Source organism: Epinephelus moara, chromosome 14, assembly GCF_006386435.1.
Source record: "Epinephelus moara isolate mb chromosome 14, YSFRI_EMoa_1.0, whole genome shotgun sequence".
Classification (NCBI taxonomy): domain Eukaryota; kingdom Metazoa; phylum Chordata; class Actinopteri; order Perciformes; family Serranidae; genus Epinephelus; species Epinephelus moara.
Window position 1 is genome coordinate 9,800,613 of NC_065519.1, and position 19,834 is coordinate 9,820,446.

General features: G+C 40.1%; 1 protein-coding gene across 1 annotated transcript in view; it reads right to left on the minus strand.

Annotated features, from left to right (window-relative positions):
• Nucleotides 1-1,487: 1,487 nt before the first annotated feature.
• grm1b (glutamate receptor, metabotropic 1b) overlaps nucleotides 1,488-19,834 on the minus strand; it is a 32,829-nt gene continuing 14,482 nt past the window's right edge. Inside the window, exons 4-9 of the mRNA XM_050061603.1 lie at nucleotides 17,457-17,692; nucleotides 12,879-13,125; nucleotides 10,432-10,600; nucleotides 9,877-10,003; nucleotides 5,592-6,519; nucleotides 1,488-2,328 (exon numbers count right to left, since the gene is read on the minus strand). Of these exons, the coding sequence (XP_049917560.1) occupies nucleotides 1,488-2,328; nucleotides 5,592-6,519; nucleotides 9,877-10,003; nucleotides 10,432-10,600; nucleotides 12,879-13,125; nucleotides 17,457-17,692 (2,548 nt within the window). The remainder of the gene's footprint in view (nucleotides 2,329-5,591; nucleotides 6,520-9,876; nucleotides 10,004-10,431; nucleotides 10,601-12,878; nucleotides 13,126-17,456; nucleotides 17,693-19,834) is intronic.

The window sequence follows — 19,834 nt, forward strand, 5'->3', positions numbered from 1 at the left end:
TCTTTAGACAGAGCCAAGTTGTTCCCCTTTTCAGTCTCTATGCTAAGCTAAGCTAATGGCTGCTAGCTGCAGACCTGTATTTAGCTGACAGATGTCGGGATACAGTCACACATGAGTGACTGCGGGCGAGTGACCATCACCTGCTGAGGGGATATTGGCGCCGAATGTGGGCAGTGCTGGATGTGACTCACACGCAAAGCTAGTTTGCTTGCTAATGTTAGCTAGCTTGCAAATAAATACCGGGAAATGTGACGTTATTGGTACATTTTCCAATTTTACGGCCAATAACGCACAGTATTGGGTGGTTTATCACATAGACTGTATATAAAGATAGACGACATGACAGCTCCCCAAAAGTGAAGCCAAAACATCTCAATTGCCCCCTGGTGGCTGGCTGCAGTATAGGTCATAAACTTGCCCCGTCCATGTCAGCGAATAGGACATGGGTCAAACTAAAAACTCAAAATACACGTCAAATAAATTTTTCCCAAATATGGTTTTTGTCAATGAAGATAGTTGCACGCTGCTGTATGTTGAAGTGCTATTGAAGATGTGAATTTTCCTTGCCACCAGAAGCAAATGTTTTATTTGTGCCTTCACTCGCATTGAATGGAACTAATTGGGAGGTGAATATTCACCACTGCTAATTTTAATGTATGTGTAACCGTACCCTTAGAATGGAATCGATCATCTCATCAAACTCTCTTCAAGAAAGCAAAGAAGTGTCCTTTCACTATTTATCTGTAACTGCTTATCCTGTTCAGAATCACAGGGCCTATCCCAGCTGACACTGGGCGAGAGGCAGGTTACACCCTGGACAGGTCAGCAGACTATCACAGGGCTGACACATAGAGACAGACAACATGCAAGCCCACATTCACACCTCCGGACAATTTAGAGTCACCAGTTAATGTATCCTGTATGTCTTTGGACTTGCAAACAAGTTTTCTTTCCAAAATGTTGAACTATTCCTTTAAAACTCTCACTTTCTTTCATTCCTGGTAGAGCACAAAACACACAATGTGTAACAAAAAACATATTTTCTAAAAATATTGTTGACAAATCGGATTGTTTTGCATTACATACAAACTATATTCACCATTTAGTCGCCCTGTTTTAAATCAGCAAACTCATCTGCTTATGTCGCCTATGTTTCTCAGATAAATCTATTTATATTAATTAATTTACATACATAGACAATCTTAGTTGTTTGTCTCATAAGCACAAAATCTATTTTATCCTAAAAGCTTATGTTAGCATATAAATATATGTTTGTAATTGGCAAATTCTTTTGTTATTGTAGACAACATCTAAAAGAGTTTTAAAATGTGGCGCCTTGTTGTTCACCCTTATCATGTAACAGCTATCAGTTATAGAGTGAAAATGACTCGTCACACAGAATGACTGTTTCCTTATATATCATCATATACAGCACAAGTCATTAGAAACTTGAAAACAGTACAACTGGTAATGTTCAGTGTGCACCCTCACAGAGTTGAGGAGCTTTGCTTGAAGTCTCTGAGGATGACAGAGGCGTATGTCACATTTGTAGGACTGCACAAAATCGACTCGGACACCGGTGAATTGGGGAACGGGCTCACTGGAGGAGCAGCGCAATCTCGAAAAGGGGACGGAGGCATCAGAGCCAGAGAGTCCTCCATGGCTAATTTGACCGCGACCAAGTCCTCCTCTTCATGAATCTGGGCATTGTTGTACATGTAACCGTGGAGAAGGCCAAACTGCTCGTTCTCCATCTCCTCCTCCTCTAAAGGGGAGGTGGGCTCCTCATTGAATGGGTCCAGGTGCAGCGGCAGGACCGGGTCCTGCTGGATGAGGTGGGCCTGGTGGTATACGGGCATGCCGCCGCTCACGGCCTCAGGCATGCTGATCATATCATTGAGCTCAGGGATGTCACTGTTGAATTTACAAACCATTGCCTTCTCCTGTAGGTGGTCCATGATGATGTTTTGGGGGAGAATGCAATTTGGCTGCACATGATGAGGTGTATAGAGCTCCACCTCCTCCACGTCTTTTGTCAGCCCACAGGGAATTTGCCCATGAGGCATCATGGGCGGAGTGACAGGGGGATTGTATCTGATAGGGTCACTCTCGTCCTCCTCGGCCACATTGTACAAGGTCTTAGTGCTAAGGTCTGAGAATTCCAGGCCTCTGTTTTGGTAGGTATTAGTTAAGGGTTTGATGACAGCCATCTGATTGGAACCTGCTTCCTGTCTCTTCACATGCACTGACAGTCTGTGCCACGTGTGATCCCCTTTTGGAGGATGTCTTGCACCTGGTTCAGACCATGACACAGACTTTCCATTAGAACTATGAACAGAATAAAGACGGCTGTTACTTCACAGGAACCGAGAAAAGTGGAGACACAAAAAGCATTTCTGGTTCATGCAAGAGAGAATGATCTAGTAGTCTTAAAAAATGAAAAATATTTATGTAGAAAATATATTGTATGTAATATTCCAGGGTATCTGCAGGTCTTGAAGCTCATGAACCCACACTGGGCAAGTGTTGATTTATCAACAACTTAAATGGACTTAAATACACAAACGTTCCATCTAATTCATTCATGCATTCATTCTATCCTGCTTATCTGGGACCAGGTCACATTATTTAATTAGTTATATTATGAAGAATTATTGTTAGATTTTGCTTGAAAGTACCAAAAAGGAAGGATATAAATAATTCTAGGCCATATTGTCCCTGCTGGTTTTCCATATTTTGGCCGGTATCTAACTAAAATGGAAAGAGTCTCTGTCTGTATGTCCTCCGGTCTTCTCAACAACCATTAGAGATGGGCGGTTCAATCCTGTGGGTTTTGGTATTAATTCCTTTAAAAAAAATATTGATAATAAAAACATATAAATCAAAAACACTTCCAAATGTTGTCAGTACTTTTGCCCCATGTTTGTGCCAAAGCAGCCCTGATATTTAGCTGGCACATGACACATGATTGTGGAAACCTGTGACATCAGAACAGCTCCTTTAGATAGAAATACAGCAGGATGCACTATTAGTGACAAGAACGTGCCACACAGCAGCAACATGAGTAACCTATTTAAACATTTAAAAACAGCACACCTTGAAAGTTATGAGAAAGCTAAACAAAAAAAAGATGCCCATGATACATTAGTAATATATTTAAAGCAGCTGTGTGGAACTTTTTATATTGATTTATATTCATTTATAAAACTGTCCCTAATCCGTATCACCCCCCCTTGAAGATCCGCATATTTATTTGAACCCAACAGCGACAAAAAAGCCTTTCTCTATATGGCTATTTAGCGTAGCCTCGGTCGGGTCGGATACAGCGGAAGTCAGCAAACCAGAATACGGCACCCGGAGGCGGAAGTAAGTCTGCACGCCCGCAGCGGCCCACAGCCATTAAACCACAGAAGAAGAAGGAGACGTGTTTACAGAGAGTGTTCTGCGAGTAAGCGGTATACAACGGGCATTGCTGAACACATAACAGTTTTACCAGATGTATCTATAAGGACTTGGTTGTACTTTCAATGTCATGGCGGATAAAGAAGGAGCACCATCTAAAAGAAAAAGAACAGAAGAAGGCTAAACGGGACAGTGATAGGGCTCGAGCCCAAACGGGCGTAAACCTCGGTCGGGCATTCACCAAGTGGAGAGAGCTGAGAGATTTGAAAGGTTTAAAAACTGATCCCGAGTTGGCCCTTTTCCTAATCGACAGGTATGTAATTTTTCTTTTTATTTAGAGAATATACTGCAACTTGTTAGACGTTATTTCACTTCAATATATGATGACACGGAAGTTATAAGCAAGCTAAATGTAACGTTAGCTGATGTGAACGTTAGCTGATGTGAACCGCTTTTGTCTAGTAACGTTACAACAAACGCCACAAAATTATCTGTGAAATTCAGAGCTACACCAGAACATTTATGATTTTCCTCTCGCTCTCCAAAACAAATGCATGCGGTAATTGCCGGTTGCAGTCGAAACTTTACGACACCAGGCTGTGGGTGTCATACCGCTTCGACCAAAGGGGGCGCTATAATCAACGAAAATGTAAAGTTCCGCACAGCTGCTTTAATATTAATGGTCAGTAAGTGTGAGTGTGATTTTCCTTAAGTGTAATGATCTCTTTGTTTAATAAAAAGAAAAGTCACATAACCATTTAAGAAATGGTCAGTATAGGTATATTGTTAAAAATGTAACAAAATTATCTGTATAATGTATAGTACATGCAGTGGTTCTCAAACTGGTGTACCATGATGCCAGTCCATGTGTGCCATGGGATTTTGTGATAACCACACATTATTATTGCATTGCATTATTATTATTATTATTCAGTTTAATTTAATTCAGTTCAATTCAATTCAATTTGATTTAATTTAATTTAATTTAATTTAAAAAACCTTCATGGGGGACCTTTTTGTCACTGTTGGCCCCTGGGGATTATTAGTGTGTGACATATCAAAAGCCCTGATTGGCAGCCAGTGTGAGGGATGATAACATTTAAAAGGAGAAGGCTGTGAGTGAGATAATGGATCGATTTATTATACGGAGCAAATTATAACAAAGCACCAGCGAAGACGACCTACAACTGAAAGAAAAGAAAAAAGTCAGTAGACAATATTCTGAAAGCTGCCTGTCTTATTTTATCTTATTTCAATCATCTAATGTCATGATAAGAGTGTTTACACACAATATAGAAGCTATTGTGCTGCTTTTGTGATATAATTACAGGTGTGCCTTGAGATTTTGGCTAGCCCTTTGGTGTGCCTTGGGCTCAAAAAGTTTAAAAACCACTGGTATATAGTGTCCATAGTGTATCTGTATAGTACAGTGGATTATGTACACACTGTGTAGTGTAAGGAGAGGGGACCCATATTAACTGTTACACCACTGAACAGCATGCTGGGTACAGCTCGCACTCCGTCACTTGCTACAGCACATTTAAGAGCAGATGAAGGAAGAGAGACTGGAGATGTTACACTGTAGTGAACTCAAACATTTCAAGCAGTGATGTGACTTTCAGAATGAACACTTTTGTTGCCAGAAATTGTGACCATACAATGTTCACATGAGCTTTTTACCCAAATATATTCACGGGGACACAGCTATGTCATAAAAAAAAGCATTCTTGGGATCCAAGGAAGTGCAGTGTCAAGTGTGAAGTTGTTTAGATGAACGGTTCTTGAGAAAGCTGCAAGCAGCAGCCAAACAATTGGCCCTTTCCGAAGAGGCACTACTCTACTGACTGCAAAAACAGGCATTAAATTGAATTCTTGTGGTATTAAAAAGGTCCGAAAGAGTTTTAAATTTTTTTGGTGAAACCTGCAGAAACCCTGTAATCTGTATTTATGATCCCACTTGTCCTCCCTCAGCACACAGAGATGCTTGTTTTAATTTTACTATGAGTTCAAAGGTTAGAATGGCTGTGTGAATTGAACACTGACCTACATCCGTCACACTTTACAACAGGTGTCCCTATGAAAGTAAATACAGTAAGACATCAGGTCCCCTCTGAGAGGGAATTACAGTAAAACCAGCATCCCTGAGGTGCCTCAGGAGCAGGACTCACAGACTCAATTAATGAACCTACCTGCCGTTTCCAGTGTTCTTCTTCCTTTTGAACATATTCAGCAGGCTGTTACTTCGGCAGGCAACTTTGCCATCGCCGACGTGCATGCGCACTGCATCAGAGGTGGTGAACGCGCTACGCACGTTTCGCTCAGGTTTGGCAATGATGATGTACATCTTTGGCGTGAACATACAGCCCAAAGCTACAGTCACACTGAGGCTTACAGAGAAGGATGTGGTGATGATCTTGTAGTTGCTGCCAAAGTAGATTGGCACAAACGCCAGCCATATTATACATGTGGTGTACATGGTGAAGGCGATGTATTTGGCTTCGTTGAAATTTGCGGGGACATTGCGGGTCTTGAAGGCATAATATGTGCAGCTCATGATAAGCAAGCCGTTGTAGCCCAGAGGGGCAACAACACCAACGTTGCTGGTGTTGCAGATGAGGAAGACTTCTCTGATGCTGGGGTAGGATTTAATGGGTTCAGGAGGCTCCATGATGATGAGGGTGATCTCCAAGGTGAGCTGGACACTGATCAGGATGAAAGCAATGACCACTTGAGCCCAAGCACTCATGAACCTTGGTTTCCTCGTGCAAATCTTCTTCTTGCTCCCCGCTAAAATACGGGCAATGCGGTTGGTTTTGGTTACCAGAGCAGAGTAGCACATGGCAGCCGAGAGCCCGACAAGCAGCCTCTGGAGGTAGCAGGAGGCCACGGTGGGACGGGCGATGAGGGTGAAAGGACACAGATAGCCCAGAAAGATCCCTGCGAGGATGATGTAGCAGAGCTCCCTGCTGGAGGATTTGACCACGGGTGTGTCGCGATATAAAACAAAGATGAAGGCAACAAATGACGTGACCAGGATGCCCAGGCAGGAGAAAACCACCTGGATAATGGACTCTGGATTGCTCCACTCCAGGTAGCGCAGGGGAATTGGCTCACAGCCTGAAAGAAAGAATAAAAACATGACAATATAAACACAAAATACACTAAAAGCAGCTCATGAAACTTTTATCACTGCAGCATCAGCTTGGTGGTTATCCTTATCATTTAGAGAAAAACTACCTAAATAAAAGAATAATTTGAGGAAGAATTAAGCAAAAAGTTTGGGATTTTTAAAGGTTTAGCGTATGGGGCACATTCAAAATTAATCAAATACATTTTAGCCTGAGAAAATACAGTAAGTCTCAAAGTAGGTTTTTAGCTCAACTATAAATAAACCCCTTTCTACTCAGCCACGGCCAGGCTGGGCTGCAGCCAGCGGAGGAGGGGGCTAATGCAGCAGGACAAAGTAAATCACTGCGTTTTTCATGGATCCAAGTACGATCTCCGTTCTGCTCCATGCTGAGAACACACTTTGAATATCTAATTTATGTTGTTTTACTTATTTATTGTATAACAGCAGGAGGGTTCAAGTTAGAAAACTGCACATGAATAATTTTTATGTCATCCCCGTGCTCCACATTTTCCCGTTTCTGTGTGTTCCTAAAGGTCTTGTGGTAAAAAAAATAATAAACAGTATGGAGGCAGGATGATCCTATTAAGAAAGTGTCTTGTCTTTGAACAGCACAGAAGGCCTTTGAAAGTGGGCCAGAAGAGTGGTAAGTGAAGTAGGGCTGCTGTCGGATGAAATGGTGAAGATGATGAATGGCTCTCAGGTGTCATGGGAAAGCAATGAAAATAGGACAGACCAGGTTTATGAAATAGCGCTGCAAAAATCTTAGCAGGACAAACTGTTCGGAGAACAGGTGGGGTGGGGAGTATCAAAGCTTGGAGGAACTTAACTTTCTTCAGAGCCTCTAATAAGACTAAAGAATCTCCTCTTGTCTCTGAAAGCATCAATCATGCAACAGGAACTCAGCCTGTGGCCACTATAGCAACCTAAATTCATTGAAATTTAAAAGTGAAAATTGCAGAACAGCAAAATCTTATGTTCTAGTTCAGATGGGGCTTTTTGTCTTGAGGGGGGTTTTGCAGGGAAATTAAATTCTGGTTATTTAAAGCAACAGTTTGGAATTTTGGATAATACATTTGTTAACTTTCTTGCCTAGAGTTATATGACGAGATTGAAACCACTCACTTATCTGCCTGATAAATATGAAGCTACAGTCAGAGGCCCGTTGGCTTAGCTTTTAGCTTTAAAACTGGAAACAGGGGAAACAGAAAGCTTTACTCTGTCTAATAATCTAATTTGTTTAACCCCTACCTGAGCTCTAGCAATGGATATCTGCATACGTTTGCAGAGTCTGTAGGTAACGCTACAAGATTTCGGTATCGGAAGCATTCCGGCTTCTGTTTGTAGTCTGAGTAGTACTGACCCAGGGGCGTAGTGGACGCAGGATACGTAGGGTACATCATATCTGTCCCCTATGTCCCCCGCACTTTTCCACACTGGAAATCAAGTTCGACAGCTGTCCAGCGGTGTCCTGGATGCACCGTGAGTGGGCGGGTTAGGTGCACACTTGCTGCATCTTTTGTGATCACAGCAGAGAGGTGTGCGCCCTCTGTTGCCTCTCTAAGTGCCAAGTGGGGACGATGTACTGTATGTTTGAACACAAATGAACAGTAAACAAGCCAGCAAGAGGTAGAAAACTCTGCATTCGATCTTTATATCAAACCATGTAAGTTAAGTTACACGGTTTTTGATAACAGTTTGCTGATGTTAAAAGATGATCTCTTACAGTCATCAGGTGTTTTTGATTATTTGGTTTGGTTCCTTAGCCACTACAGAGAAGTGGAGAATATTTCAATAAATATTTCAAAACAACTGTCTCACTCCAGAACAATCTGTCCCCTTCACTTCTGTAATAATGGCTGCATTCCTGTATTGACCAATCACGTCCACATGGGCTTTGGTTGCCTGCAGGTAAACGGTCAGTGTGGAGAGCAAAACTGGCAAAACACGTTGGCCGAAATGCAGTCTTGGAACCTATCAGCTATTGCCTGATGATGATTCAGGTTTTTATAAGTTTTCTTGGAATTTATTTTCTGCATTCATATGCAGGTATCCGCTTAAAGAGATTAGCCAAAATGTTACCTGTACCTGTCTCAAGTTGCTAATTCAACCGTAAATAACGAGTGATGGTTGGAAGAGGGAGTCTTGGCCCAAATATCCACTATGCCAGAGCTCCAAAAATATTAGCAGTTGCCCCAAGAGGCTTTATTGTCGTCAAACGATAGCTAATGGCTTCTGAGATTGGTCCAAATAACAACAACAACAACAACAACAACAAAACCCTTGGGATTTTACAGAGGGTTATGTGTCAAACGATTTCTTGGCTGGAATCAGGGGCTTATCAAAGTCCTGTCATCTTCACGAGATTGCCTGTCGATCCAACACATTCTCGACCTCGTCACATATCAACGTTTGGTCATGGACTTTCCATGTCCAGATGATGTTCTGGGACGCCGTTTCAAGTTCTTTCTGTTACATACATTATCCTCTTTCAAAATATACTTCAGTTTTCTTCTGTCTCTTTTAAAATAAATGCGCTACATCAGTACAACAATGCAAATTGACTTTTTTTTTCCTCCAACAACTAACACATGGTTGGGTTTAGGCAACAAAAGCATGTGGTTAGGTTTAGGAAAAAAGAGCAGGGTTTGGCTTTATAATCTTACGGGACGCAAACACCACTCTCACGGGTGAAAGTCCCATCCACCACCCCTTCCACCTGTGCTACTTGGACTTTAGCCGCCTTAACTTTCATTCTTGTCCCACCACATTTCCCCCTGATGCCATGAGCAGTGTTAAACTATAACAGGGACCGGCCACGTATCATGCCGACATTAAGGGTGACTTTTTTCCTCAGTGTCTGACGCCGCATTTTGCCGATTTCGAGTGAGACCGGGTTGGTCAACCACTGGAGACTCTATGAAGCTGGTGCTCCCATCCAAGAATAAAGAATAAAGAATAAAGATATAGATGGTATAAAGAATAGTCTGACACATCACCCCGCAAAACCACAAATTGTTGTTTTAACACTTTGTTTTAGTAAGGATTAAACAGAAGATATATGATGTATTAAATATTAATTTGCACAGAGCCATGCTGAGCAGTTTCCTTTTGTTTCCAGTCTCTAAGATAAGCTAACTGCCTGCTTGCTGGAGTCTTATATCTAACTTAGAAAAGGTGGTGTCAATCTTCTCGTCTAACTCTTGGGGGGAGAAGGTAATGTGATAATTCCCCAAAATGTCAAACTACTCCTCTAAAAGAAAAAAAGTGAAGTCCTCTGTACAGTGTCCCAGGCAGGTGACAGTTTGCAGCAAGAGGTAAGTGGAGAGTAATCAGTGCAAGCCCACCTTCCAGTTCTTCATCTGGCCACCAGCCCAGCTCACAGGCCTTACATGTGAACTCGTCCTGAACGTACTCGTTGTCCTTACAGGCGGTGCAGATCCAGCAGCAGCTCACTTCTCCCTTTCTGATCACCTGGTCGACAAAACGTGGAGAAATGTAAAAAAAAAAAAAAGTTCCTACACTGTATCTTGACCCTGAGTTTGTTTCAGTGTAAAAGGGCTGCAGATGATCTGGATCAAAATCTATTAATTAACATCTTATTAATACTTAAAGCTGCGGGCAGGATGATTAAAGGCCTTTATTAATGACCAGTTGACATGTATAGCTGCAGATGTGATGGCTTATTAGAAAGTGAGAAACCCATGAGCTTATTAATGGATTTCAAACATTTAGAAATTCATTATTAGCCTACTAAATAGAAAGAGCAAACATCAGTCAATGTGATCTTTTACAACCTGGGAACCCCAAAAAGTTCTTAATAATGGTGCAAAGCAATGCAAGGTCAGACATGTGTAGTTACAACATGAATCAGGACAGTATCTGAAGGATTTGTCCCTCACCTTGATCTCTCCTTTGGAGCAGGGCTCGCTGCAGACAGAGCGAACCATGTCACTGCGGTTCATCTGCATCATTTCATCATCCAGACTGAGAATGCCCTCATGCCAGGAGCCGATGTTGATGTAGTCATAAACACCGGGCTCCACACGCTGAAAGTTCATAATCTCGTACCTGATCGTGGACAGAAAGCCATGAGTTAGAGGAAGACAGGACTTAACAAGGTTTTGGATCAATTCTTAAAGGGGAAGTAATGCGAGTTTTACTGCCACTTAGAACAAATACAGGACAGTGTATCAGCAGGGGGCCAGTCAGGCTCTGATCAATACTTGTGACTCAGGGATGATTTTGCCAGGTGCGGATATGTTTCAGTCTCTCAATAAAAACTCCCCACTGGAATTTAGAAACACTCCTAACCTTACAATGCAATTTTAGTTGCTCTAACTAGAAACAAGCAGGATTATTAATGGGAGATTTTAGCACATGTATCATTGAAGTGGCCAGACAAGTGCTTCAAACCCTGATATGACTAACGAACAGCAACCATTAAATTATTTTAAAGTCAACAGGCATTATTAATGTCGACATAAACGTAGCCTTAATTGTTCTCTAAAATAACTTCTTCATGTGCACCGATGGGAGTTTCAGCATCTCCTGAAATGTAAATTCAAAATATTCTGCCCTTGAAAGGTTATGTGGGGGATGCTGTATAATAAATGTGGGGTGCTGTGTATTAATATTCGGCTTTTGCCTGAAATCAGACAGAATTGTCGGCTCGTTACACTCCGGTGGAGTGGTGGATTCCAAGGTCAAACAGCTGCTGAATAAATGTAACATAATGATGGTTATTTTTAGTTTTCAGCAAAACAAAAGAAATGGGGGGGCAGATTTGAAAAACAAATGTCCATTTCACCAACAAATTAATCCTTGTCCTGCAACAAGAATATGCTGATCACTGAATTCACACAAACTAAATGATGCAGAAACTTTACACTAGGTTTAAAGCACACAATATGGTGTTAATTATGTTTTAATTTAGCTAAGTAGATCTGATGAAATTAACAAACATAGCACCTCAAATTACACCTATTAACTTTTTAAAACAGATTTTTAAATGTTATTTTTCATCTGATTCTGAGTAGTTCATGATTATTTAAATTATAGTACATGTTTTCCTCTTACTTGCAGTGCTGTTTATCAGCCTAGATTGTTTTGGTGTGAGTTGCAGAGTGTTGGAGATATCGGTCGTAGAGAAGTCTGCCTTTCCCTCTAATAATAGAACTAGATGACACTAGCTTGTGGTGCTCAAAGTGCCAAAAAATACATTTGGAAAACTCAGCATCAATGTCTCTTTCCAGAGATCATGACCTGGTTACTCAAGATAATCCACAGACCTTGTTGTGAGCAGCTTTATGTAGGAACTATTTTCTTTCTACTCAACCCACCAGCCGTATCACCGTGCAGAAGGAAGCGTGCATCTACTGCTAGCTCACCTAGCACCACTGAGCTAGCTATTGTTACAGCTCAGCAGAGGAGGACGCCATTAAAGTTTACATCTTGCTCTGTCAGGAGCACAAGCCTTTTGTGCTTGAATAGATGCACGTTTCCTTCTGTGCCGCACTGTTAAAGTCATTGACAAGGTTTTGTCAATAATGTTTTTTCCATGACGAAAACAAGATGATGACGAGCTAAAAATAGATCTTGATAATAAAAACTCCAGACTAACATGTTGCAGATTAAGAAAGAATTTATGCTTTACTTTAATTATTTTTATGCTTCTTAACAGTCAGATCAATCAGTCAGTTTACAATGTTAATTGTACGTTCATTGTAAATGTTAGTTCACAATGAACCTGGGTACAAATCCTGCCTTTTGTTGACTAAAACTGAAAGAGACTAAAACTATGAAGGACAAAAATTACTTAAATGTGATTGAAATTAATAAGCATTTTAATTTCAATATTAAGACTGAATTTAAAATAGCTGTCAAAATTAACACTGTGGCGCAGTGATACGGTTAGCGAGTGTAGTTTGGTAGAAAGAAAAATAGACAGAAAATAGTTCCTACATGAAACTACTCACAACAAGGTCTGTGGATTATCTTGAGTAACCAGGACATGATTTCTGGAAAGAGACATTGATGTTGAGTTCCTCAAATGTACTTTTTTGGCTCTTTGAGCGCCACAAGCTGAGTGCCATCTAGTTCCATTATATTGGAGTGAAGGCAGACATCTCTACAGCCGATATCTCCAACACTCTGCATCTCACACCAAATCAATCTAGACTGATAAACAGCACTACAGGTAAGAGGAAAAAGTTTGTTTTAAGTTTTAAATGCATTACATGTAACAGAGTATTTCTGAACTGGTATTTGTATTTTTACTGAAGTCAACAATCTGAGCATGTCCTCCACTTTGCAGTATTTCTACAAGTATGTGGGACGTGTGTTTTACCTTCCAGGTGAGTCGCCGTTCTCGTCAAACCAAATGTCCTCTCCAGACACACCCGCGAAGGACGTCTTGAGAAGGAAGTCCAGTAAATGGCTGCCATCAATGGGCTTCATGTTCTCACAGAGTCCCACATGACCAGGGCAGAGTATAGCGTGCATGTCATGCAGCCCGTGGGCCATGGCATAGATGGCATTGATGACAAAGCCCATCTTGCTGTCTTGAACGTAGTTGTCCTCCAGACTTTCATAACCTGCCCACACATGAGAGAACAGTAAGGATTCATCTCCAGGACAGCTCTTTATTTTTGTTTTGTTTTTAAGGGAAAGCCTTACAGGAGGAGCCTGATTGCTGCAAGCAGTAGCATGTTATGTGTTATGCTGTAGGATACTCCCAGGTGTACTGTACAGGTGTTTCTAGCATGATGTAACATATTACAAAGGAGTGATAGGGTGCTCACAGATGCATTCTTGTAATTATTCTCTGAATACAGGCAGCGAGCTACACGCCGCTTTGCCTCAGTGGGAGACTGCTTTAAAAGAACTGGAAGCCTCAGAAAATGGCTTCAAAGAAACCTTGTTACCATGGCAAGACTCTCCGTTTCTGCATTCATGAGTCAGGATTCAATTAGAGTTGGTCTAAAATACTGTGCCGCTGAGATTGTGTCTCCTCAAGCAGAAAAATGAACCAACTATTCTCACGTGTTCAGGATTCTGTCCGCATTGTGTTTTTCCTCAGACAAACACGATGAGTGAACGAGACAAACAGCGTGTGATGTCAAACACACCCTATCAGTTCAGTGTAATGCAAGCTAGAAGCAGAGTAAGCAGGTTTTTAAGTTGCTTTGTGTTAAAGGAGGATGTAGACCTAGTGTTAGTGCAAAGAGCTGCACCATGCATTCAGTTCATTCAGGTAAAACAGTAGACAGGTATGTTTGGCAGCTCCTGGAGTTGAAGATGATCATTTTATCCCATCCTTAAGTGAAGAGCAGACAACTCTTGCAAAATCAGCACTTTGTAGTGAAGGTAAAACTTTTTAAATCTTTCTGTCAACCAAATAACTGTACTCACAATCTTGCATCCTGTTTAGCTGCGGGTCTTTGGTAGAGTTCACACATGTACGTTTAGACCATACGGTGAAGCATATTTTCACTGTAGCACTCTGTACTACACAACCAGAGCCTATGAATTTTAATATATAAAAAGTGAAACATCGTCCACACTGGAGATGATGCCTCAGCCTACAGTATCTGTCACCTGAATCTGGTCCAAAAATCCCTGTTTCATATTTTATGCAAAGGAAATGGAGTGTGATGTAGCGACTGATAATGTAATATCTGATGGAGAATTACACAGCTCGCCAAAATGTAACTGAACTTTCCCCCTAGATGGGAATCATCATGTGTTCTTTATGATTACAGTTTAAGATATTCAAGATAAGTTAATGCGATGATACTTTAATATGGACCCCAAATTTTTATTATAGTGCCTGAAAGATTATATTTATACTGTCGTTAGATCTTTGCCTTCCAAAGGTCATATACTGTAGTTCCAACGTTGAGTACCTTAAGTTAAAGTTAGCACATACACAAATCTTTGGACAAAACAAAACACGCTAATGTTTTGACCTGGTCTTTTTGATCTAAAGTTATTAGGGGATAATACTTTGAGATAACAGGAGATAATGAATTCTCTTGTTCCTTTCTTCTTCTTTCTTTTTTTTTTTTTTACTAAATGTCTTAAAAAAAATTATAATAATTCTTGGTACAGAGTCAAGATATCTATTAAGTAATTTTTTTTACTGTTGCAACACAAGTCTTTTTTCCCCTTAATATTTTCTCAATATTTATTCTATTGAGTTGAGGCAAAAGTATCTATTTTTTTCTGTTTTCTTAAATTTTGTATACTATCATGTCATTCTGTCTCCAAATGCTCTTGTATAGTCTCTACATTTTTTCTTTACATTAGTTTATGTCAAGCTTAGTATTTATTTCTGTTAATTTTAATACTTTCTGTATTTCTATCTTTAATTGTGCTGCTGCAACGACCAAATTCCCCCCCAAGAATCAATAAAGTTGCATCTTATCTAATATTGTTTTTAATTTTTAAGTAATGAAATATCAATTATACTGACATGTATGTGGTGTGTGTGTGTGTGTGTGTGTGTGTGGGTGTGTGTGTTTCCTTACAAACTTGACCAAAGACAATTTTCTACCTATGTCGACGATAAAATTGTATTCTATACTTTTTCTTGTAATGTTGTTCTGTCACAATGTTAGTTGATGCAAAAGATTTTCTACTCTATGTCAAAAAAAAAAGATTTTTCATCTGATTCTGACTTTTTTTTGATTATTAAAATACAAAACATTTTTTTACATTATACATTATTCTGAAACAACCAATTGTGCATAATAAACACTCACACGTTTGGCACTTTACATGTATTTTGATGTTAATGCTTTTGTACTTTTACTTGGACAGTTCACCTCAAAACTAAAAATACATATTTTTCATCTTACCTGTAGAATTATTTATCAATCTACAGATTGTTTCGGGGTGATTTGCTGAGTGTCGAAGATATTGGCCTTAAAGATGTGGAATTAGATGGCACTTAGTGTGTGGTGCTCAAAGACCGGTTTCCACCTATGTGGACGATAAACTGGTGTTCTATTCTAATAATAATAATAGTTTAATCTTCATCTATCAATCAATGTTAGTTGAAGCAACTCTAGATGCGGATTTAAAACCTTTAAAAAGATTTACTATTCCATTTTAAAAAACTTGTTTAAAGGTTTGTGAAGGCTTGGTAGAGATATTGACTCTCCCCTCTCGTTACATAATTTTTCATTTACATTGTCAGTCGCTGCATTTGCCCTTCTCTCTAAACTCTGTAAGACAGGATTCACACACTGCACAAACCAACATTTAACTGTGTGAAACACAAGGCTGACAAGCTTTAGGCGCATCATCAATCGATGGTGTTTCTCACCACTTGTGTTAGATCAAGTAATGATCGTTAAAAAAGGGACTGCTGGGAAACCGGCTGCCTGTGCAAACAAACACATAAACAGTAAATTCAGTTGGGTAGCAGCTGGGTGAGCGTCCGATGGGAACTGCTGGTGATGACCTAGTTTAACAGCTCCTTGGCTTTGACGCTCGCCTCACTCGCTGAGCTGTGTGAGCTTCAGTCATGATGCAATGATGTCACGATGTCAGCATGCAAGCAGAGGGCCTAGTACTGCTGCACGTCGGGATTAGTCGGCTTCAAGACAACTGAACCTTCTCTCTCCAAATATGAGCAAAACTGCAAAAACTGAAAGTAGGAGTTATCTGTTGTGATATGGCTTCACTAGTTCTGTGGCTACATGCAACTCAAGCCGGATCAGCCATCTCACTGAAATGTTATTGGGCTGTTTTGTACGACTCAAGGCCACAAAGGGTGTGAGAGCACAGAGTGAGAGCAGTTAAATCATTGGGCTCTCACTGCAGTGTGACAAAAAACAAATAAAAACATCCCAATAGCTTCATATATTAGAGGTTAACTGAGATTAATAGTACGTTTAGAGATAAATAAGAACATAAACTGACTACTTAAATGATCGCATCTTGTGATTAAACCTTAATATCAGTCAACCTCTATGTATATTGCCAAAGTGAGGAGCGTTATGGTTCCATTCAGAGGGATTCACTCACCGTCCTGGAGCTCTACACCAAAAAAATATAAATAATATTATAAAAAAAAAACAACAGAAGTGACAGGACAGCAAACAATAACTCTATCTCCACTTATGAGGCATAAATAAATACTCTATTAAGTGCTATTAAAATGTGATGCCTTGTAGGAATGGATAAAAGCTTGAGGTATGTGCATAATAAAGAAGAGAGGCTCTATTCTCATAAATAATGTGCAAACGCTGCAAAGGAATAAAAGATTAAAAACAACTGCAGGAAGTGAGGTGCGATGGCAAAAACAAATACACTTGAAAAAACCTTAAGAGCTGCCAACTGAAAAGTACAATTATTATTTTTTTGCTGCATGCATCATTTTATATTTACGTTTATCAATATGATGAATTTGAAATAATTTAAAAATGATTACTGGATGTTTATGGAAACAGCAACCTCATAAATTAAGATTGAAAACGTAAATATATATTCTGTAGAAATATTTGTAAAAGAAACATGTATGAGCAGTATGTAAAAATATGTTTTGGAAACATGCTTGCTGAGCATTGTTTCGAGAAACCAAGAACTTAAGCTAATGAATTTATTCTGTTCCTTTGTAAAAGAAAAGGATTTAATTTACCTAGTTCATCATCCTCTGTAAAGCCACGTGTCACAGAAATGAACAATATAAAAATATGTGTTATTGGATTGACTCAGAGAGAATTCCGCCCTCTGGCAGTCTAATTCATTATTAAAGACTGTGTTCCAGTTTACGGGGCCTTCTGGCATCGTCCTCTGGGCATTGCACACATCAGAACAGTTCAAAAAGACAAGCTGATGTGCACGCTGGTGTAAAAAATGTAAACCAGGAAAAAAACTGCAGGAAACATCATAATTGCCTGACAAATTGTTTAGCTACCTGAGCAGTTTCGTGCATAATTCAGGTTCTCCAGCGGGTGTCCGGGAAGGCGGCACTGGAAGCGGTACTGCCAGAACTCAGGGAACCACGGGTTACGGGTGTTGGTGCTGAGCTTGAGCTTCAGGAAGTAGTCGTCGAAGGAGGAGACCTCTTCAGACTGCAGCTTCACGGTGATGCCGCCCACAGCCTCCTGTTCATACCCCTCCACCACCTCGACTCGGTCTGCCCAGCCATCACTGCAGAGAGGAGCACACTGCATATAGTAACACTGGAGCCAGCCCCAGTCTGTGCCTCTCATTTGTTGACATTACATTAGAGTCACAGAGCTAAACATCTGTTTGAAAATAAAAAACAGAAGGTTATTTACAGCACTATTTTCTGAAGGAATTTACAGAATCCTTTAAAGACTTTTTCAACCATCTTAATAGCAGCTGTAAATGACAGTGCTTAATCCAACATGAATTTAAGGTGTTACACAGGTTACACCAAAATTAAGTCACTGCATTTTCCCTGAAGTGTCAACATAATGTGACTTATGTATAATTCTGCAGAGTCACTTTCATTTATAGCTTTATCCCCTGCCCTGTAAGCTGGTTAAGTACCAGGATGACATTTTTAAAGTTATGTTCAAGGGTGGTTGGTGCTGCAATGCAACTAAAGCCACTGATGCCCATTTCTGGCACAGCACAGACACTGTCCACCGTAAGGGAAGTTTTCATGGCTCTCATGGCCTTGTAACAGCAAATAATATTACACTGTAACACTGGAAAGCACAAGGAAAAGCTTCAGTACACTGGCAGGATAATTTGTCAGGTACCCTTCACCTGAAAAGATGCAGGTTTGCTTTCAAGGACAAACTTGAGCATTGTAGGAACATTTGGCCTCCATCATTTTTAAAAACACTCAATTTATATGAACTAAGGCAAAATTTCAAAAGTCTTAATATTAATTGTAATGTCTATATTGGTGTTACTTTTTATTATTTCATATTTTCACTCAGATATAACACATATTTTTCATGTGTTTTGCAAAACACGCACACATCATTTCCAGTTACCTGGACAGAAAACAAGTCAGAAAAATCTTTTTTATCAAGCAGGACGTAAGATCATTTCTCTTCTCGATGGTTAGAGGAGTCTTTGAGGATTCTGGAAATACCTTTATAATGTCAGTACCTAAGGGCACTTGACACTTTTGAAGAGTGTCGCTTGGCAGATACTAAAGAACAGTTTGACATTTTCAATTTATGTTTCGGAATAATATTTCAGTTGTCTCCATATTAACCAGAGACCCCTTGTGTTTTCATCCGAATCTATTTCTGTTGTGTTTAGTGCATAATCTGCATAGACAGCTGTTTGAAATAACAGACACAGCCTGCTGTATATGTGTTTTCTAACTTATTAACCATATATTTATTGATTGATCAGCTCCCAGTCTGCCTGTGAGCAGCAGATTCCCCTCACTTGCTTCGGTGGGCGGTGACATAAAATCAGTGAATCAATTAATATGAACAATGTTGATTTCCTCCTTTGGTGCTGACATGATTTTTTTTTTTTGTTTAGTAAACATCTGCTGTCTGTCAGCCTGGTGACGGCAGTTTGGCCAGCTGTGGTTCTTTAAGCTGCCTCTGCGGACAGAGACGCTGAATGCAAGTCAGAGTCGATGTGGATTTAAAACTACGACAGTAACACTACTGACACTTTTTTCTGTCACAAGTGTCATTCATGTCAAGCGCCACTCCTTAAAAGTGTTGAGCTCCCAAACATAAATTAGGCTCAAGTGTTGTTAAAGATCTAGTGTGCAGGATTTAGTGGATTTAGCAACCAGCTGAAACTTCCCTCATGTGCCAAGAATGTAGGAGAATTAACCAAAAACCAAACGCTGTCTATAGAGACAATGTTGCAGCTGAAGGATTACGAGCTTATGTGTTTGCTTAGAGGTCTGCAACAAGGACTATCAAACCTCCAGCTTTAACAGCTATTAGCAACTGGAGATGTGAGCAACATCCTTACCATTCCCCTTGTTTATATTTTTGGCATTCTGTATATTTTAGATTTTGGAAATCTGTTTATTGATATTTGCACACATTGTATTTGCACTCTTTCCCACTTTGTTCTTTAGCTGCTGCACAACACTTCCCCTCAGGATGACTAACGTGCTGTCTTATTGTTTCTTATTTGAAGTCAAATAAAATGAAATCCTTTTGCTGAGAAAAAAAATCTGAAAGAAATTCAGTATGATGAGTAACAAACAGTATTCTGCACCTGGCAAAAGGGAAACTGTTGTTTTAGGATGCAGCTGAAGCTCCAGAAGTCTGTGACAGTGTTATGTTTGAAGCTACATGCAGCCTCACTAACAAGCCTCACACTGAATCCTGC